The sequence below is a fragment of the Crocodylus siamensis genome, chromosome 4 (assembly GCF_052110815.1).
Source record: "Crocodylus siamensis isolate JL-2025a chromosome 4, ASM5211081v1, whole genome shotgun sequence".
Lineage (NCBI taxonomy): Eukaryota > Metazoa > Chordata > Crocodylia > Crocodylidae > Crocodylus > Crocodylus siamensis.
The window spans coordinates 42,450,437-42,472,683 of record NC_143398.1 but is presented as its reverse complement, the minus strand read 5'-3'; the positions used below and the strand labels follow the sequence as shown (position 1 = coordinate 42,472,683).

At 41.9% G+C, this 22,247-nt stretch overlaps 1 protein-coding gene across 2 annotated transcripts in view; it reads right to left on the bottom strand.

The window, feature by feature from the left end:
* LOC149865668 (V-type proton ATPase subunit S1-like) overlaps nucleotides 1–20,418 on the bottom strand; it is a 100,502-nt gene extending 80,084 nt beyond the window's left edge. For both annotated transcript variants that reach the window (XM_090042179.1, XM_090042178.1), the window contains exons 1-3: nucleotides 20,282–20,418; nucleotides 8,175–8,301; nucleotides 8,003–8,071 (exon numbers count right to left, since the gene is read on the bottom strand). In XM_090042179.1, the coding sequence (XP_089898305.1) occupies nucleotides 8,003–8,071; nucleotides 8,175–8,301; nucleotides 20,282–20,394 (309 nt within the window). In that variant the 5' untranslated portion in view covers nucleotides 20,395–20,418. The remainder of the gene's footprint in view (nucleotides 1–8,002; nucleotides 8,072–8,174; nucleotides 8,302–20,281) is intronic.
* Nucleotides 20,419–22,247: the final 1,829 nt, after the last annotated feature.

The following is a 22,247-nucleotide window of genomic DNA, read 5'->3' as shown; positions in this document are numbered from 1 at the left end:
GATAATTTAGATGATAATTTAAATCTTTAGTTGATGCTCCATCTATTGTGCATCTTTCATCTTCTGTAGTCCTAGATGACTGAAAGTATGGGGAATGCATAGAACTAAAGACAAGCATTTTACAGTCTAATGAAGGACTAGACATATCAGCACAGAAGAGCCCAAGCTGTGAAAGGGAAAGAACTCTTTTTTCCAAGACCATGAAGTGATAGTGGAATCTCTATGTGGAAACTGCTGTCCATAATATTTGTAAAAGGAGTTTCTTTTGGCTATGCTAGATTGCTCCACTAATGAATACCTTTGACTTCTTAAAAATCCCCTGAAGCTCCTGCATTTGTGCATGAGTTTGGACTCAAAGTCCCTCATGACACTACAGTTCTATGATTCTCCTACAATGGAGCAAAGTTTAATAGGGACATGGTTAGCGTCTTTCATTTTTCTCAAAAAGATTGTGCATAGAGGGTTTTCAATCCACTTTATAAGAAACCATATTTGAGGTAAAAGATGTGCATTTGCTCTGAAAATATCTGGAAACAGTACCAAAGCAGACAAACTGATAAATGAGATCCTTGAAATCTGCCTTTTTTATCCTTAGGAGTACCTTTCAAATATTGAAGTTTATTTTCTACAACACCAATATATTATTGTCATATAAAAACAAATCAAATCAAACTGAGTACAAGAACCATCTGCTTCTACTCATGTTAATCAGATGGAAAATTAGCATTGTTACTCTTTCAGAAGCTAGTATTAATTTTAGATTTTTAGATTTATGAAAAGTACTCATTATGCATAAAATTATGTATTATGGTTCACATGGAGAGGCAGCTAGCCATGTTAGCCTTAAGCCAGGCAGAAGGTAAGGCAGGGTTGGCACCTTAGAGACTAATTGGTTCAGAGGTATGAGTCTTCATCAGCAACAACCTAGTAGAGGCTCATGGTTTGCTGAATGAGTTAGTCTCCAAGGGGCCAACCTTGCCTTACCATCTGCCTTATCTCATCTTTCACCCTTTTGTATGATACAAGTGAAAATTGGTGTGGTATACTTTTAGCAGATATTTTATTTCAACTATTGAAAGTATTTTTAAACAACTAGTTCTTCATTCTATTGCAGTTTCTCTTCTAATGTTGTGATAGTTGTTTTATTCATTTAATTTATGTATGTATTTAGCTACTCTGTCAGGGTTTGAACTTTTTTTTATAAATAAATTATTTTTTTTACTTCATAATTATTAAGAGTGTTACATCCAGTCCCTCTTTGCTTGCTTTATCATGGAAATAGTGTCTTTAAAGTATGCTCTTTCTTAATTCCTACAGCAAATTTAGGGGTAGGTTTGAATCTTAAAAAAAGGCAACCTTTGTTAAAAAGTTAAGTACCCTTTGAGGCAAGGTACATGCAAGACAAAACAAAGCAAAACAAAAAACAATTCAAGGCATTGATTTTAGCAAAAAACATACAAATGGAAATGAGTTTAGAAACTGGATCTAGTAAAGGGGCAACCCCTCTTGTGCTAAAACTCTCATTTCAACGTAATAAATGTCAATTTAGCTGACGTTGGTACAAGGAGTACATAGCAGTAGATATAGAGTAATGAACAATATTTCAGTCAATTTAGCCAGAAAACAAAGGGCTGAGGACTGGTCCACTACATACGTTTTGTACAATGTTGCTATGACAACATGGACTTTGAACCAAATATAGTTAAATTGAATTATATGTATATATGCAACTAAGTAAAAGAAAAATGTTTAGCTAAAAAAATCCCATAATTCAGCCTCTGGAACGATTGCAGTTATACTAGCATTTAGAAGCACATATTGATATACCATATTCCTATTAAGCAATCCTGCTGAGACAGGATTACATGATCCTACTCAGCCAGCTGATAAGATAATCAATGCTTTCTATTACCAAATGCTATTTTTTTCACTTATGTGCAAGGCCTTGCTTTGGCTAATGAGATTATGCTTGGTTATAAAGGAATATCAGTGCTTTTCTAGTGTCTAGAAAAATAAGTCATATGGATATGCATATATATGTACATGCATACACAGTATCTAGTAGAAAGTTCTGACTTACAGTAGTAATTACACAACTGCACAGCTGGCAACTAATTAGGTTGCTTTATTACACATTGTAATTCAATGGAGTTAAGTATTGTTTGGGGACCATCAAACCTATTTTAGAGAAAAATGGTTTGTGGGATTCATATTCAGCTGACAAAACTTCTCCCAGAATGCCAGTCTCTGTACTTTATTATTTAATAAAGAAGTTATTTGAATGCTTAAAACAAATGATGTACTTATAACATCTTTCTCTGTATTAACCGGGAAGGGAAGTCCTAATTGCACACACAACCATTGATCCCAAAAGCTCAAAACACCTACTCGCTCATGTAAAGAGCTGCACAAATCTAATATCTGAGAATGTCTGAGAGTTACAATCCTATAACTCTTTTTAGCAAATCACCCTTTCTTTTCTTGTATTACACGTGCTGCTACATGCACATATACATATTAAATAAGATCTCTGGGTTAAGTCTCTGAATAAATTTGCATCACTGAAGGTCAAGAGGAGGATATTCTTGTGACAAGCCACATCTACTAGATTCTGATGAAACTTGTACAGTAAAAGCCTATCAAAGATGTAAAAATTGTGATCATGCAACATTAAAGATAATTTCTCTTGGTGAGGCAATTCAGAGTTGCCCTTTACTCTGTGCCTGAGAAAGAGAGAGAATTATAATGGGATCCTTTGTAATATGACCAAGACTGAATTTTTTTAAAGATATGTTCTAACAAAAAATGGAATGGGTTTGATGTAGGAATAATTGGGTTAATTTCTCCAACCTGTTTTACAGAATATCAAAGTAAGTGACTATAATAACCATTTCTGGCCTTAGAGATTATGATCACAGATGCACAAGTGTCATCAAAGCTTTATACATGTAAATGTAAGTGAAAATAAAATGATTATCTTAAGGGTGTGAGAGATAAGGATTTTTGTGTCATTTCTCCGATTGGAACAGCCACATAGTTAGATGGGATATAGACAAGTTTTCAGGTCTCCCTTCCTGGCAGGGGTGGATGCTTTACCTGAAGAATTCCCTGGCTTCAAGCAGAAGTGAAGAGGGAACTGGAAGAAAAATATTGAGAGAAACTAGGATGAACAAATTCAATTCAGAAGATCTCTGTGCTACAAAGAGCCTCCCAGAGACCTGAAGAAAGGCACCTGGTACCCAAGAGCTTGCCTACAGTTGGTCTAATAAAAGATGCCACTCACAAAGATCCCAATACTATCTTAAAGATCCTATTTTCTTTCCACTACAATATATTCTCTTACACGTGTACACAAACTACATTAGACAAATATTAAGATTGCAAAATTCAGTACTCCAAAGTTAGGGGATGACAGAATTAAGATTGTCTATGCAACCTTAATGTGTGTCTTCCTTCCTCCATGCATATATATTATGATTAGGCTTGGTAGGATTTGATTTTTATCCATAACCATTAATTTCACCTCACACTCACAGACCAACAGAAAAATATTTCCATCATTAATAACAGAAATTTATAGAAAGGGGACCTAAGAATAGGCAACATGAAGGCTCCTGCTGAACAGCAGCTGGAGGCAGAGGGCAGGCTGGGCACTATGCATCAGTGTGCGTGCCTGTCCCCACTGCTGCCTCCCCGCTTGGTGCCTGCAGGGTGCTAGCCAGCCAGGCCCTGCCTTGCAAACCTGGGTGGGAGCTGGCAGGCAGAGCAAACTGCTGGCTGCCGGGGGCAGATGTTGCTGCAGCAGCTGGAGGCTTCCTTGCCAGGGAGCTGGAAGGGGCTGCAGGGGTGGGAGGCAGTGACTGCTGTGTGACAAAGGAAAGCGGGTGCTGAGACTGGCGATGCCCTGCACAGGGGCTGGGCAGTAGGCTGTCCACCTGGCAGCACAGCAACTTTCCCTGTGCCTGTTGTGTGTTGAGCTGGAGGAGGAAGCAGGCACATGTGGGAACATGCGTGCATGTGTTCATACATGTGTGTGCATGTGTGTGGACGTACTCCCACACCCCTAATTTCACACAATTCTGAACAATTTAAATTGATAAGAATTGAAACATATGTTTAAAAATACACATTGATTTTGGCTGTCTACATACATATATATATACACACACATATATACATACATGTATAAAATTCTGCTAAGTCTAATTATGACAGTCTTAATTACATGATCATCTACATGATCATGTGCTACTTTTTCACTGGATTAATGCTGTGCAGGAAACAATTTACCTATTTTGTGAAACAATGGGACTTTAGAGGCTTTCTCCATTCTACACTGTGTGGAAACCAAGACTTCTCAGTTTTGAGAGAGAGAGAAAACACATGGGATGTGTATTACTCAGGGTCAAGTCTCTCTGCCATTCTCTATAGTGAGTGGTCCACCCACTAAGCTATCAGCTATTTTGGGATATGTGTCTCAGTCTTTCCTGCTGGAGCTATCTCATTTCATGTAATTAAGCATTCATTGAAACAGGACTGTAAAACAGTGTCTTTTTACTACACTTAATATTCAATTATTTATACAAAGTTGAATTGCTTCTACACAGAAAATTGTTGACAAGCCCATCCTAGAATAGCCAACTGCTACCTGGCATGCACAAGTCAGACTCAGATCCAAGTCATGTCCTGCAGCGACTTGAAACTGAGTCTCCAACATCCCAAGTAAGTGCCCCAGCCACCAGGCTGTTTGGGATTCCGGTCTTCTCTCCCCTTTTGAGCAGAAATTTCATCCTAACCCTGACACATCTTTTCAGATGAGAACTTTATCAAATTTTCATGCTTTCTTGTGGACAGTTTTAATTTTTCTAGAAAAAAGCCATTGTTCCTGGGATCTGGAGCACATGCTACTCTGGGGGAAAAGTCCTATCTGCTCTTTCCTTGACCTGACCAGCATGGCTGCTTCAATGAAGGAGCAAATTGCTGGTACCAGACCCAGCAGGGAATAGGTAAAGTGGCAGAGAGCCCTAAGCCCAGCTACTGGAATTAGGTCAGATGGGGAAAGTCCCATTCCCCCTCCCTACTTCCCTCTAGGTGGCTGACAACAAGGCTACTGCAGTAAGGGAGTGAACTGCCCAGCAGGGAATGGGTCAAGCAGCACCTTGGCCTGAACCATGCTCTTCAAAATGAAGTTTTCCCATATGCATGGCCAGCTGAGTTCCATACCCTAAGCCCCCTGCAGAAGCATAAACAACACCAGCAGTGAAAGCCTTGGCTTGCCTTTAAAGGCTCCCCTTAAGGCTTTCCAGAGGAGTGACTTCTCAGAGTCCTGTGTCTCTGTAGCCACTCTAGCCATACTTGTTGCAGTCCCACACCTTATAGATCTTACTCAGTCATGTTGCTATTTACTGTTCTGGAGGGAAGGGTTTTTTTGTGGTATGTTATTGGACCAGCTGTATAGTTTTATACTTGATATATAACAAAATAATGCACAATCCTATAAAGTAGTAGATATTTTTACTTTTATCTCCAGCTGAACAGTATTCATGCATCCCACTATCTCACCTCCCTTTTTAAAATCTTAGATCTGCTCATGTTAGAAGTCTGAGTGACCAGCCCTTCTACCAGCATCATGTAGGTTGTTAAGAAGTCACTCCATAAATGCATCTCTTGGCTGGAATAAATCCTGTAGCTTCTGATGTTTTCATGGTCAAAAGCAAAGGATGGAAGAATTTGCATTGTAGTTAATTTGTTCCCCCTTATTCAGAACATGCCTTTTATGACCAGGTAACTAAATCCTTGGATGATGGTGTTGCCATGGACGTAGTCTTTCTAAACTTTAAGAAGGCCTTTGATACTGTCTTTCACCCCATTCTCATTAATAAATTAAGTGACTGTGGTATTGATGCCTACACATAGTTGGATGGGTAAAAAACTGGCTGATGGGGCACACCCAGAGAGTAGTGGTGGATGGGTCACACTCAACCTGGCAAGATGTGAGTGGTGGGGTCCCCCAGGGCTCAGTCCTTGTGCCTGCACTGTTTAACATCTTCATCAGTGACTTGGATGAGGGGGTTGAAAGCACATTGTCCAAGTTTGCTGATGACATTACGATGTGGGGCAAGGTGGGCACACTTGAAGGGAGAGAGAGGCTGCAACTAGATGTAGACAGACTACAAAAGTGGGCAGATGACAATAGGATGGGCTTCAACGTAGATAAATGCAGGGTGCTGCACCTAGGGAGAAGGAATCCACAGCATACATACAGGCTGGGGAGTTCCCCTCTTGAAAGCACAGAGGCAGAACGGGATCTTGGAGTCATTATTGACTCCAAGATGAACATGAGCCACCAATGCCAGACCACAGCCAGCAAGGCCAGCCATACCTTGTCATGCATCCAAAGATGCATCTCAAGCCGGTCCAGAGAGGTGATCCTCCCCCTCTATGCGGCACTGGTCAGGCTGCAATTGGAGTACTGCATCCAGTACTGGGCACCGCACTTTAAAAAGGATGTGGCCAGCCTGGAGAGGGTTCAGAGGAGGGTGACCTGTTTGGTGAGAGGGCAGCAGGACAGGCCCTATGAGGAGAGACTGAGGGACCTGAACCTGTTCAGCCTTGGCAAGAGGAGGCTGAGGGGGGACCTGGTGGCTGCCTACAAACTCATCAGGGGAGATCATTAGCAAATAGGAAGAGCTCTTCTCTCCCCAGCACACCCTGGGGTGATGAGGAACAATGGTAATAAGCTGATGGAGAATAGGTTTAGGTTAGTGATCAGAAGGCAATTTTTTACAGTTAGGGTGGCCAAAATCCGGAACCATCTTCCCAGGGAAGTGGTCCTCACCCCATACTTTGGGTAAATTCAAGAGGAGCATGGATGATCACCTGTCTGGGATCTTGTGATTCCAGCATTCATTCCTGCTTGTGGCAGGGGTCAGGCTAGATGATCTGTTCAGGTCCCTCCTGACCCTAGCTACTAGGAAACACATGTACAAAAGTACCAAGGCCCTATCAAGGAAGATTATTACCTGACAAGGATCTTGCAGGCATGAATCCATCTTATTTATGCATTAGGGTTGTTGGTTGTAGCTGTGTTGGTCTAAGGACATAGGCAGACAAGTTTCTTTGGGTAAATGTAATATCTTTTATTAGACCAACTAAATAGCTGGCAAAATTGTTCTCTGCAAGCTTTTGGGTACAAACACCCTTCTTCAGGTTCCTTTTTAGCCCAAAGAACCTTATCTGTCTTATTTATGCATGCATGAATACATCTTAGGCAGACCTTCGAACTGAAAATTTACCCGACTTGAACAACACAGAAGCAGGAGTGAAATTTGCTCTTGAATGAACCAAGCACAGCTCTGCTTAGATTTGAAACCACAGGAAATGATGCATCCTCAGTAAAGAACTTAATGCCTCTTTCTGAGGAGTCAGATATTGGATTGTAAGTCACACTTTACTGCAACTCCAATAAAGTATTCATTCCAAAGTACACATTTACTTCTTCTGTATTGTTAGTAAAGTTTGTTGTGGTACAGGTGATCTGCTGAAGAGTCCAGGAGTCTAACCATCATGGTTAATCACATCATTGCACTGAAAAATCAAGACAAATGTCTACATGCTATAAAATGTCTTCACAGTTATTACTGGGTGTGCCACTAGGGAAACAAAATAAGTTAACTTTTGAAAATCAGATATAGGAATTTATTCCTATAACTATTTTCCCTTGTTCAGTAATTCTTGTAAGTGGGTTTCATTATGTCACTTTAGAGTGTTAGTATAGGATTTGTTGTTTTATACAGTGAAATGTAATATCGAAGACAGCTGCTGCAGCAAACTATTGATTTACTAAAATCCGTTTGTTAAAACTGAATACCCATTTTTAAATCATCAGACTGTCTTAACTAAGTATAATTCATTAATAACCTTTTGTTACTTTTTTGTAGCATTATTTTTTCTTCTGTTTCAAGTACAGCTATGAGGTTGACTAGGATAGAGAAATACTTGCCTGCACATTGTGAAATGGCTTTTCGGTGCCATAGGATTCACTGTAATATGTGAAGTCATCTATGCTAAGCTGAAAAACAAAAAAGAGAGTATAGGTTACCAAGTGCCATGTCAACTCCTTATGCACAGGTTGCTCTCTGTACTGGCAAGATGAGGCACTTTATATTACGCACCATATCTTGAAGGAACAAGACAAGGTTCTTGGAACTCTGGGTAAAAATAGGTTGCAGCACTGTAGGCAGCTCTTGCTTTGTGATAATGTGTCCTTCATGTAAAGTAGTTTCTGAATTCCACAGTGAGCTAAAAGTAAAATAATTTTCTTTTAGTTCTAATGCAAAAGTTATCAGTTTTTCTTTCAGTTAAAGACACGCACAAGTAACATTAGGTATAATATCAGTTTAAGATCGGATAAGATTAGGTCCAATATTGGTTTAATATGATATGGTCTATTAGGCAGATGAATGCATATTGGCAACGTTTTCATATTAAGTTTGTTCAGTTATACTAAGGATAAATTTAGACTGCTAAGAATTATCACTTATTCCTATTACTGCTTATTAATTGTTTGGTACCAACACTATACAATGGGCTTATGGACAATTGTAAAGTGGGGCTCCCTGCCCTTGAAAATGTATATTTTGTGGTCCCAATTTGACTGTTATTATTAAGCATAGTGATCACCACTATGTAATCCAACTGTGGCTACTGAGGCTATTCATGATAACAGAAACTGTTTACCCAATTCTGAAAACCATCTCTATTCAGCAAAGCATTTAAGCATATGCTTATTGAAACATATATGCTTAACAGTACACACTTAAAGTGTTGGGTGAACAGGGATGGCGTTTAGCATATGCTGATCCATATCCTGAGACAAGTGCCTGGGTAGATCACATACCACATAATCATTGTGTAAAAAGCAAGGGGATAGAAAAATGAATTGAAACACAATACCTCATGCCTTGTTAATGCCATGTTTTTAGCACTTTTTAAAATGTAAAAGATATCAAGTATAGATTAGAGAAAATTGTCAATAGGTGTAAGCAGTTTTTCCATTACTTCCATGTTATAAACCTCCATATTAAATCATCAGATAAACATAGGACACTTTGGAAACAAAGCTGATGACACATTATGAATTTTAAATAAAAGAAAAGAAAGTCATATCACTTGGTGAGTTTAAAACCAACAGGGACTTTCAGTTTGCTTGTGATGGCCCTTGTAATGGCTTTTGCCTTCTAGAGAAGCATGGTACAAGCTGTCCTGTGCTTTAAAATTGAAATAGATTAGTGATCACAGCTGTTCAAAAATGGCCTCAGCAAAATAATTTGGCACAGAACAACAGAATTGGTAACTCTCAAATGGCAAGATCTCATTGCTATAACTTACTAGCAGACAAAAATAAAACTTTGTGGTGCAGATATTTGTACTAGACTCTAACATACTTTCCTGAAAACAAATAGAAGAACTAAGTAGCACTTTGGGGGACTTGTACACATGACGGGGGTTTGGTACCTTAAATTGAAATGGTAGGTTTTTAATTGTGATCATTAAAAACCCACTGTTTCAATTTAGGGACTCCTATCCTTGTTATGGTGAGGGGCCCGACCCTTTTTTTCCCCCCATGGAGCCTGCCCACCTCTCCCACTGCCAGGGTGCAAGCTGCAGTGGGCTGAACAGCCCCTGAGCTGCGGGAAGCCCTGGTTCTTCCCTCCAAGGTGGTGGCACTCCCTTCAGAGCTGCCTGGCTTGGGCTGCTAGTGGGCCAGGGGCTGCCCCAGCTTGGGCTTGGGAAACAGTTAGCTCAGGCTGGGTGCTGCCTCCGAGCTGGGGCAACATCCACCTGCTAGCAGCCCACCCAGGCAGCCTAGGTTGTGCCATCATCACAGAGGGAAGGACCAGGGCCACCCACAGCTCAGGACCCACCAACAGATCACCCCCCTTGGCCGCAGGAAGTCTCCATGCAAAAAAAAAAAAGTATTGGGCCCCTCACTGCTTTTTTTGGTTTGTTTTTTCCAATGGAGTCCGCCCACATGAGCTGCCAGTGGGCCAAGAAACCCCTGAGCTGTGGGGAGTCCTGGTCCTTCCATCCATGGCAACGGTGCCCCCCAGGGCTGTCTGGGTGGGCTGCTAGCAGGTGGGTACTGTCCCAGCTCAGAGGCAGCAGTCACTGGATCCAACTCTTCCTTGAGCCTGTGCATTGTCCCTGCTGCCTTCCCACCACCTGGGACCACCTGGGAATGGGCTAGCTAGCTTTGGGGCAGTGCAGATGGCAGGATGACAGCTGGGTGTGCTGGCAGCTGGAGAGGGCAGCAGGGATGGTGTGTGGGGTGGTGGAAGCCTGGGGGTGGGCTGGAGAAGCATTGGATTGGGTGCTTTTCAGCTGAGGCAGCACCCACCCACTACCAGCCTGCCCAGGCGGCTCAGGGTGGGTGGGGTGCCAGTGCCACAGAGGGAAGGACCAGGGTCCCCCACAGCTCAGGGGCTGTTCAGCTTACTGGCAGCTCATCCCCCAGCCATGGGAGATGTAGGCAGGCTACACACACACACACGGATTGGGCCCCTCACTGCTTCTACCTTCAGCCCACCTCTGCCACAGCTGGGGGGCGAGCTGTCAGATTAAGGGCTGCAATGTTATAAGTAGCTACATTGCAAATGAAATGACATGGGAGTATAGTTTGTTTGCAACGTAACTAATGCATTTAAATCACAAAAAAACCCTGCACATGTAAAGTGTGACAAACTGCAAAAACAGTCGGTTTTCATCACGTGTACAAGCACCCTTGGAAAGCATTTTGGATAACAGCACTTTTGGGGAGGAGGATATAGAAGCAGTGCCCCAGTCATCACTCCTAGCACACTTCTCTCATTTTTGGATGATAATGGGTTTTCAGACACCCAGTCTATCACTAAATGGCTGGTTAAGAGAAGCACGAAATTGTGGTGCACGATTCAGAAAGAGCAATAGTTGATTTCTGAGCAGAGGGTGGCAAGGTGGTTTGGCTCATTTACTATGGTGACTAAGGCTGAAAAATTGCCACTTAAAGTCATATTTTCATCATCCATGTACTATGATACATTATCATCTTTCATTTGATCTTTGTTGATTTCCAGCAGAGGACCACTAACCCAACATTAAATGAACAGACCCAATTACATTGCTCCTATTTTTGCTGGCAACTGACATGTGTAAGAAATAACTGAATTTTTACACTGCAATTTAGCTCTATGGAATTTCCACCAAAATACTTACATAACGTAGGCAACCATCATGGTGAGGGGTGAGCAATGGAATTCCTGCTACACTACTTACGTTTTGGCATCATATAAGCATTCATAAAGCATAACAGACCTTTTCAGGAGAAAGTGGAACAAAATGGAATAACATGGCAAAAATTTCCAGAGAAATCTTCATATAAACAAAATACCCATCTCATAGCAAGGTGAATTGGGATGGAAGAACTGAGCCTTCTACTTAATGAACTACTAAAAATAGATATAGGCAAAATTAGTAATTTTCAAAAACTTTTCAGATCCATTTCACAAATTATCAAAGTTTGGGAAGAAGGGGACCCTAGATAAATTAATCTAGATTTGCCCCCTGCAAGCATATTTAATTTTAATTTTAAGTAATTTATTTTATAGAAGCATATACCGATAGCTTGAGACTGACACTGGCAGCTATTTGGTTCAACTTTATGCATAGTATTATGAAAGATATAGTTCCAGTCTAAAAATAATAAACATAAACTCTATGGGAGAATCTGTCCATAAATGCCTTGTCTAAGGTAATTGTGAACCTCTCTGGAAAGACTAGAAGTATAATTTTAATTTTGCATTTCCCAGTTATTTAACCATCTTAGCCAACAGCACATGCAAAAGTTAGTGCTCTTAGCCTGAATAAAATGGTTTCCAAGACAATACATAGCAAATGGAGAATTTACTACTTGTTATTCAGCCAGGTATTTTATTGTAATTTGATTTAGAGGTTAATATCAGATTATAGTGGATAGAAAGGGTGTTTTTTGCTTTGTTTTATTTTACATTACAAAATGTTGCAGGGAAAATCCTTGTAGAAGCACCTTTCCTGGGGACATTACTTGACGCATTCTTCCATTACACAGCTGTGATGCTGGCAGTCAGGAGACACTGCAATGGATACAGGGGACAGGCAGATGGTGCAATGGAGTGAGGGAGGGGGCATCTATGTGGTGTACAGCCCAAGGGTCTGGGACCCCTACTGCTGCTGCCCAAAGGATATGCAGGCCCAGGCTGCTTAGAAGTTGGACAGACCTGCCTTAAAAAAAAAAAAAAAAAAGAAAAGCCCCAAGGACTAAAAATTGTTATGGAGCCCACTACACTGAATTGGTGAATATTCTATATTTGTATGAACAAGATGTAACACTTTTACTATTAAAGAAATTTAATATGGATTAAGCGATGTAAAGATGATGAAATGGGAACTGTGGGGGAAAGAAGAGCAAATGTTTCAACAGTTATGTTATAGCCATTCAAAATGCATTTCTTAACAAGCATTAGCAAAATCATGCAAAATATTCACTGGATTTTTCAAAAGCTTTTTTTTATCTGCAATGAATCAAAAAATAACATGACACACAAAACAGCATTAAAGTATTTGTAGCAACGCAATGGCAAATGCTTTTTTCTTTAAGTCAACAGAGAAACACCATAAAGGTTTTGGGAAGCTCATGATCCCATTTGAAAACACGGTACTAGAGTCTCTTTCTCCATAGGACCTGCACTGTGAATAGGTAGCTTCACGGCTTGTTTGAGACACCTTGCACATAATGTTACTTACAGTCTTAGAAATGACTTTGGGTAACTCGAGGTGGAGTCTAAGCCAGCAGGTATTAGTGCAAAAGGAAAGAAGAGGTTAGCCCAAAGCCCCTCCCAGTATCTCTGTATACTAGCCCAACACCTTTCAGATTGTATGTTTAGGCTTTTATCTAATCCATTTTCTTTTTAGAGAAAATTGGAATTTGGACAATGATTTTTAAATGAAACCCCTCGGTCTCAGGCTTGGAGGATAGTCTACAATTTTATATAATTTCTTTGCACATAAAATCATCTATAGATTTTATTTTTTCAGTTGTCTTTTTCAACTGGCAGAAGATTACTAGACAATATATAGCTTTTTTCTTGCTGCAACAAAAATAAATATGCCTACAGATAGTTAATAAAATTTCAGTGGGAACCTTTAAACACAACCACTAGACATCAAGTTTACATGTCGCCACTGCTAGTGGCAGCAGCAGCAGAATGGAAATTGAGGACTATTGGACTAGAATTACAAAAAGGTACTGAAGCATCTTATTGTACAATATCACCATGGCAGCCCAATGCATTACAGCTAAAAGAATACATTTGGAGTGGCAATCCAACAATGACCTGATATAAAATGTCATCTTGCAGCTGAGCACCTTTGATTCTTCTTCTAAAAAAAATGTCCCCAAGGAAGTCATAGGATTTCTCAACTTCTTTGTATTCACTGGATCATTTCTATATGCTTAAAAATCAGAGCAGATTTTTCTTTACACTTAAAGCTAGGAGAAACACTGCAATTGTAGTGTTTGGTATTAACTCATACTCAAAGTCACTTATAACCTGCATTCACTGTATAAAACTCAACCTCTTAATCCTGAAATAATGCAGGTGGTTGTCATAAACCATGGTATGTTAGTATTGAATGTAAGCAAAGAACATTCCTAAGAACAGATACAATGTTTGCAATGCGAGTATCCCTCTTATGCAAATCATGTCACCTATGGACTACAATCTAGTCATCCCCGTCCTCCCCTCCCTCTCATTTGCTGCTGAAAATACTTGGATGTTCTTAAAATGGTGTGTACACATAATCCTTACTATAGAAGACCATATTTAGTGAACCAAAGTTATAGAAAGGATTGATCTCATATTCATTTTATATTTTACACCCGGTGTATGTTGAGAATTGCAGGCTTCTTAAACATTATTTCTTTAATGAAAATTGTATATATGATAATTACAACATTAGTGACAGATTTTGAAATGTGATATGAATAATTTAGCACTTACTTGGCTTTAGAAACACTATTTTTAAGAGCACTTTGAAATATGTTACATCCCAAATAATCCATGCCCTATAATGGTAGAAGGCAGGGTTCGGTGACACCTTACAGACTAGCTTGATCAGAGAGGCATGAGCTTTTGTAGGCTATAGCATACTTCATCAGATGTTATGAATGGAACAGCAGAGAGCAGGAATACTAAACAGAAAAGAATGAAGTCATTTAAAGGATGGGGAAGGGGGTGTGAAAGAAAAGGGTCACTGTCGAGAGAGTTGAAGTTGAATTGAGATCAAAAAGGATAAACAAAGCAGTTAACCTGTTGAGGGATACAAGGATTTTAAAAGCAAGTCTAGGTAATGGGGTAAGAATCCAGAGTCTCTGTTGAAACTATACCTAACACAACCATCTGTGAGTGATTTATTTATTCCATGATTTAACATTCAGGTTGGTTTTCAAAAGTTTTGCTGTTTAAGACCAGCTACTCTGAGGTCAGTGATGGAATGTCAATGTCCAGTTATAGTATCTGACCAAGTAGGTTTCAGCCTATTAAAGCTTATGCCTCACTGAGCTAGTTAGTCTATAGGGCTAAGTACAGACAGTCAAAAAGCCCAAGGCTGAATTGATTCAGTCTTTGCAGGTTAGTCTGAGCAGCAGAAATTAAATTGAGACCCAAGTGCACAGACATTTACCTTTGATTCAGGAAATGCAGTCACACACCTGTAGTGGCTCAAGCCAGAAGCCAGGGAGTGCTATAACACAGCTCTCTGGTACATTACCAGCATGGGCTGTGTTGGCTTCCTCTTTCTTCTGTGTTGAGGACAGGGACGGGCAATTATTTCAAGCAGAGGGCTACTTACTGAGTTTTGGTAAGCTGTTGAGGACCACATGGGTGGCCCTGCCCCTTGACAGGTGCCCTGCCCCCTGGTTGCCATCTTGTGACCAGAAGTCCCGCCCACTAACCCCTGACCTTTGCCACCAGAAGCTAAAAAGTGAAAATCTACAACATTCATTAATTGATTTCAATGTTTCTGTCCTGGTTTACATGTTTTTGTGTAATGTGCACAGAGGAGATTGTATAAAATGAAGTCTCATTCTTGTATATTGTGGGGGGCTGTGGGTATGTGGGGAAGGGTGTGGGTATGTCTGTGGGGGTGTGTGGATACATTGGCAACACATGTACCCCATGAGATTGGCTGTGCACCCCCGAGATAGGCTGCTGCCACTGCTGCCAGCAGTGTCTGTGGGCAGTTGCTGATCACTAATTGGTGCGAACCACTCCTACTCTCACTGCCAACACTGCCGCAGCCACCTGCTGGAAGGCCCCACCTGCTGCCACCATGCCCCCGCCACCACCATCTTCAGGTGGTCGCTGTGCCCCCCCCAGTTTCGGGAAGCACGAGGCACTCATGGATGGATAGGTGTAGGGGAGGGTGAGGGAGCATGTGGGTGTGTGTGTGGATATGGGGTTTGTGGGAGGCTGTGTGTGAGAGCAGGGTATCTGGGGTGTGTGAAGGGGTGTGGGTGTCTGCGTGTATGGCAGTACAAGGGGGGGCATGTAGTGAGACTCACCTTATGAGTACACACACACCCTGGGGTACTGGTGTGGCCCTGTGCTCCTGTGGTCCAGGGATGCATCCAGGAGCCATGTGATGCTGGAACAGTGAGGGGGCAGGAAGTCAGGGAAATGGATGGGGGTGGGGCGGGGCTGCCAGCTCTCCATGGGTCCTACTGCCCCTGGATCCTATCATCTGAGGGACAGCCAGCACGGGTTTGTTGCAGGTAGGTCTTGTCTGACCAATCTCATCTCTTTCTATGACCAGGTGACATATCACCTGGACATGGAAGAAGAGATTGACATCATATATCTGGACTTTAAAAAAGCTTTTGATCTGGTGTCCCATGATCTCCTCATGGAAAAATTGGCCAACTGTGGCCTCAGCTACATGACAATCTGATGGCTGGGAAATTGGCTCTGAGGTCAGACCCTGTAGTGGTTGACGGAAGTGAATCATTACAGTGTTCCATGACCAGTGGTGTCCCCCAAGGCTCTGTCCTTGGACTAGCTCTCTTTAACATCTTTATCAACAATGTGGACATTGGTGTCAGAAGCACACTGGCCAAGTTCGCTGCTGAAACCAAACTTTAGGGCATAGTGTCCATACCTGAGGATAGGCTAGTGACCCAGGCTGGCTTGGATAAGCTTAGAAAGTGGGTGGATATAAACCTGATGACATTCAATACTGAAAAATTCAAGGTACTCCACCTTGAGGGGAAAAAAAAACTTGCAGCATGCTAATAGGCTCGGCAGTGCTATGCTTCCTAGCACCACAGCTGAAAGAGACTTGGGGGTCATGACTGACCACAAGATGAACATGAGCCACCAATGCAATGTCACAGCTGGTAAAGCAAACCAAACTCTAACTTGCATCCATAGATGCTTCTCAAGTAAATCTCAGGATGTCATCCCCCCGCTGTACTCTGCCTTGGTGAGGCCACAGATGGAGTACTGTATCCAGTTCTGGGCTCCACAATTCAAGAATGATGTTGAGAAGCTTGAGAGAGTACAGAGAAGAGCCACGTGCATGATCAGAGGGCAAGAGAATAGGGCTTATGAAGAGAGGCTGAGAGCCATGGAACTCTTCAGCCTGGAAAACCGCAGGCTCAGGGGGGACCTGGTGGCTGTCTTTAAGTACATAAGGGGTGTGCATCAGGATCTGGGGGAACATCTGTTCACCACAGAGCCCTGAGGGATAACAAGGACCAACAGTCATAAACTCCTCCAAGACCTTTTTAGGCTGGACCTAAGGAAAAACTTCTTTACTGTTTGAGCCCCCAAGGCCTGGAATAGATTCCCTCCAGAAGTGGTGCAGGCACCTACTCTGGACTCATTCAAAAAACATTTGGATGCTTATCTTGCTGGGATCCTTTGACCCTAGCTGAGTTCCTGTCCATGGGGCAGGGGGCTGGATTTGATGACCTTTAAGGTCTCTTCCAGCCCTAATGTTTATGAAATCTGTGAAATCTTTGGCAGGCAGCCAAGACCAAATAAATATTAATTTACTAAATTTTGGGGGTCCTGTGAGTTGGATAGAGTAGCCTGGTGGGCCAGATTCAGTCTGTGGTCCATATTTTGTCCACCCCTGCCCTAGGATTTGTAGTACAGAATCACAACAGTAGGACTCTGCAGGGTTGCTCATCACTTCCTCTTCCTGCTTCCTGGTGCCTCTGGGATTTGTAGTCCAGTTGCAGCCAGCCGTAAGTTTGAGTGTGGGAAGGGGTGTTTAGCTTCCCCCCAACCCCAAACCCCAGCCAGTTTTTGCCTGGGGGTGGGGGCAGTCATCCACCCCCAGAGTGGGTTGCATCCCTATCTGGGTTTGCCCACTCCACTCACTTGTCAGCCAACCCTCATTGCTGCTCCAGCTAGGGAGCAGAGGAGCAGGGCCAGCCCTTATCTGCTGGAGCACACAGCCCAGCCCAGCCCAGGGCTGCAAAGCATGCTGGGAGACTGTGATTTAACTTGAATCAGGAAGGGGACAGAAGTTTCATAAACTACTTGACCCAAATCAGTTAAGTCTGATACTACATTCAACCAGGTTTACTTAACCTGTTTCAGCCACTTTGAAACTGGTTTATGTGCACTGAGCTTTTGTTCTGTTACAGGTATAAACCAGCTTCTGATCACTTAAACTGGCTTATGTCTAACTTCTGTCCCTAGTCTTAGAGTATGGCATGTAGAAACTGAAACTAAATATATAGAAGTGTTTTTTGATGCAAACTAAAGTTTGCATTGGTTCTGCTGTATATTTATAAAAACATATAGCTTTCATCTTTACTTTGTTTGTTTTCACCAGAAATAATTTCTCCCACATCGGAGTACTTGCCCCCCACAACTGCTCCCCAAACAGTGGCCTAACAACCATAGTTGGGACAAACCCTGAAGGAGAGTGGGGGGCAGGGGGAGAAGGACATGGGTTCCAACAGCAGGGGGCACTTGGATTGTGAGGTAATGGGATGCAGTACTCCAATCCCTTCCTGCAACTCCACTCCTAGCTGAGCTGCTGCTCGCACGCATGCTCTTCCCCTCTGGCTATTGCTCCTAAAGTTGCAGGAGCCAGATACTGTTTCAGAGTTTCTGGCATGGGAAGGCTGCCAGGGCATGGACTCCATAATGGTGGGGAGGGATTCTGGTGCCTCTGCTAAAGTGGCACGTGGGGTACCCTCTCACATATCCCCAATTATGCTAGTTTCCCCCAAAATACAAACAGTCATGGATATAGGTATATTTCTTTCAGGAAGAGTTGTTTTCATATAAATATAATGCTATTTTCACCACACTGTCTACCTGATTTTCTTGCTGTAGATTAGCTAACTACCCTGAATAAACTGCATGGAACAGGTTGTTAATTGCTTGCTAAAGCAAAGCTTATTTTTGTTTCCACTCTAGACTACCTGACTTCTGCTTTCTGAACACTCATCTTGCAATGACCTTTGTTTTAACACAAGAGCAGCACTTTGTTTATACAGGCAAAAGGTATAATGTTTATATAAAATAAGAACTAGGAAAACGGAAACATTGGATTCTTAAAAGAAAAAAAGAATTGTTATCAAAATTAGTTTTATTTTAAATGCACACTTTTAGATCTCTTAGATTTTATTTAAAGATGCATAATTAGCCAACTTTTAGTGTTCTGAATGAAGTCAAAGCCACTGAAATCAAAGGATCAATTTTAACCTTCCTTCAGAAAAGAAACCATCAAAGTTAACTAACCTAATTCAGCCTCATAGTTGTATTTAGATTTTTCCTGTTCCTCAGGAACCAAAGATGCAATTTCCACAGACACCTTAGAGACACATAGGCATTTGTCAAGAGTGGGGTTAATCAGCAATGATGTAAAGATGAATTGGCTGGAATGGGGAATACATTAGAGATGCAGAAAGCATCCTCTTATTCATCTGTCAAAGGCAGTTGCTCATTAAAGTATTGCATTTAGAAGAATATAAGTGTTATGTATGAAAACAGAAAATTTAATTCTGACTCCTGCTAGTGGAAATACTTTATAGTGCTTCACATAATATATGCTGGGTCAAGATCTTGAGGAAAGTGGAGGAGACCAGCTCAACTAACTGTTGTAGATTGATTTTCTTCCCAGAAACCATTGACCTGATTCCTTTCTCATTTTACTGAGGTGTAAAACTAAGGTAACTCCACTGGAGTTAGTGAAGTGATACAAGTCTAAGAGAATCAGGTCTCATCTATCCAGACTTGTCAAGTCTGTTTGCACTTTGTAGTGATCAAAAGGTGCTCAGAAGCAGGATTACTCCCCATCCAAGAGCATTTTACCTTATAACCTGCCTGGGAACTTGTGACTGAACAACACTACTGAATCACCTGCAAGTCATTCCCTCCCCACTATTGCTATTGATTTTTACAGAAATATTAAGAGATGAGCAATACTGGGAGGCTACTGACAGCAGGGGAAATCTTCCCATCACGACAAAGTTTGAAATTATTTAGGGAAAAAAAATGTCAAATTTCCAGAGTGAAATAGAAGGTAATTATCATTATCACTGCAGCATCTAATGGCCCCAGCTGGGTTCCAGGTCATGTTACTAGATATTATACATGCTTATATACATAGGGTAAGAGACAGGCTCTGCACCAAAGATTTTACAATCTAAAAAGACAGGATTAACAGCAGGAAAGTAGTAGAGCACAGAGATTAGAACAATTTACCTAAACCCACCATTATACAAGTCTGCTGGGCAGCAGAAACAGTTTAGGCATGGCAGTTCTGTTGCCTCTATTCTCTGGAATAAGGTCATGAATCCTTTTCTGGAATCCTCCAAACCTGGTCAAAAGTAGTTTATGACCTTGCAATTCCTTTTAAACCCTCTTACTTTCAAGTGTCTCATGTCTGGTTGAAAAGTATGTTAAAATCCTTTGTATTGAAACTTCTTGTGACCTTCCAGTTATTTAACTTAATGAACACTACAACACAAAAAAGCTATTAAAAACAAATATGAAGATGTAAAGTCAGGTATGCAAAAGTAAGGAAATGCCAGGATTAATTTAGCCACTTGTGTATATATATATCACTACAACCTTTGATTATATGATCACAACTGATAGTTTCTACACACATCAAAATGCATCCAAAGAAATGGAACTGATTTTTAGCACAATAAATGCAGCTGTATGTTTTAATTTCTTACCTTTGAGTTGACCAGAGCAGCATAGGAACATGGTCTGCAGCCAGAGCCACTTTGAACAGCTCAGTGAGGTACCAGAACAGCTGGACTGGGGCAACAGAATAGAACCTGGCCATGTTTCCACTCAGATTAGTACATGACTGACTAGCTGCAAAGAAAACTCTGAACATATGGCAAAGCAAGCTGCATTTTCCAGTTTAATCTGCAGTATCTGGATCCAGCCAGAGTGCTAGGCAGAGCTGTTTGACATCAACAGTATGAACTTTCAAAACAACCACTTCATCAAATCAACCCGAATGCTAGAATTTTTAAACAACTTCCAGTGGAAAAATATGCACAAATATTCCATGGACTGCATGTGCCTTGAATCTTACACACAGACCTATTAACTGATCATCCACAGGACATTGATTATGAAGCCTAATTTCATTCCAATCTGCTGTTTGCTAACTCACTGCAATATCATTATAAACTATTTGCTAAATTGCTATATCGCAAAGTTATAGAAAACTTTACTTGTGTTGAAGAAAAATGAATTGCACAGTATTTCCATTTTTTTCTCTGCTATTTATTACCCTGTCCCTCAGCTTTAGCTTTTTCACACATTGCAGAAGCTAATGTTACACATTTGGGTGTTGGCAGGTTTGAAAGTTTCAGTGTATCTGTACACTGCAGCTTCCTGTGAGGAGGAAGAGTGAGTGAGAAAATGATGAGTCTGGAATTCGTCAGTTAAAATTGGGATTGTTCAATTCTCCTTTCCTACAGAAAGTATTGACCCATGCAACAAAAATGCCCAAAGTCAACAGCAAAGTATAATGTCTTGACTATAAAGGCATGACTTAAACAGCTTGGAAACATAACAGAACAAAATGACTACAGGAATTACTTCTTTCTAATAATGTTCTCCCTTTGTATCTTTCATTTTAAAATTCTGCTCTGACCTTTTCAAGCGCTGAGCTATATTGAAGTCATTCATGTGCATTTTCAACTGTTTAATTAGGTAGTATCCTAAACATCAGAGTCATGCTGACTCTTTACAAAGTAAGAGAAGCACTCCATGAACTGCTGAACTAGGAACTGGGGCTGTGCAAAGCTTTGGGTGCTGATTTGATTTGGTGGCCAAACCTCCGAATCCAAATCGAATCCGACTAATTAAAAGATTCAAATCAATTTGAAGCTCTCTGAATCAACTTGGAAAACGTTCGGAGAGCTTCGGCGATTCAGCAGTCCCTGCTTGCTGCAGCAGGGAGCTGGATCTGGACTCCATACTTGTAAGTGTGTGGGGGGAGGACCATGGGGGGACCCCTGCCTGCTCCTCCAGCCCCCGAGTGCCCCCGACCCCTGCCCACTCTCCTAGGCCCCCCACCATGGCTGCCCCACCCGACCCCAGCTCCTGGCTCTTTAAAAAAAAAGCCCCTAGTCACCAGCTGCTGTCAGGCAGGGGGCAATCCCCATTGCCCCCCACTGCTCCATGCTGCATGGGGGGCTCTGTCATGAGCCCCCCAGCCCCCCCCACTTTCCCAACCTGCCCCCCCATGGCTGCCCCGCTCGCCTCAGCTCCCGGCCCTTTAAAAAAAAAAAGTCCTGATTCACGAGCTGCTGCAGCAGCCTTGGGGCTTCTGGGGGCTTGTGTTAGAGCCCCCCATGCAGTGCGGGGCAGTGGGGGGGCAGTGGGGATCATCCTCACTTGGGCAGCAGCTGGTGAGTTGGGACTTTTATTTGTTTTTTTTAAAGGCCGAGAGCTGGGTTGAGCGGGGTAGCCATGGGCGGTGGCGGTTGGGAAAGTGGGTGGGGGGCCAGGGGGCTTGTGACAGAGCCCTTGACATGGTGTGGGGCAGCCGGGGGAAGTGGGATCCCCCCCCACCTGGCAACAGCTGGTGAGTTCAGGGTTCTTTTTAAAGAGGCAGAAAAGCATCTTGGAGTCATCATTGATGCCAAGATGAACATGGGCCGGCAGTGTGGGGAGGCA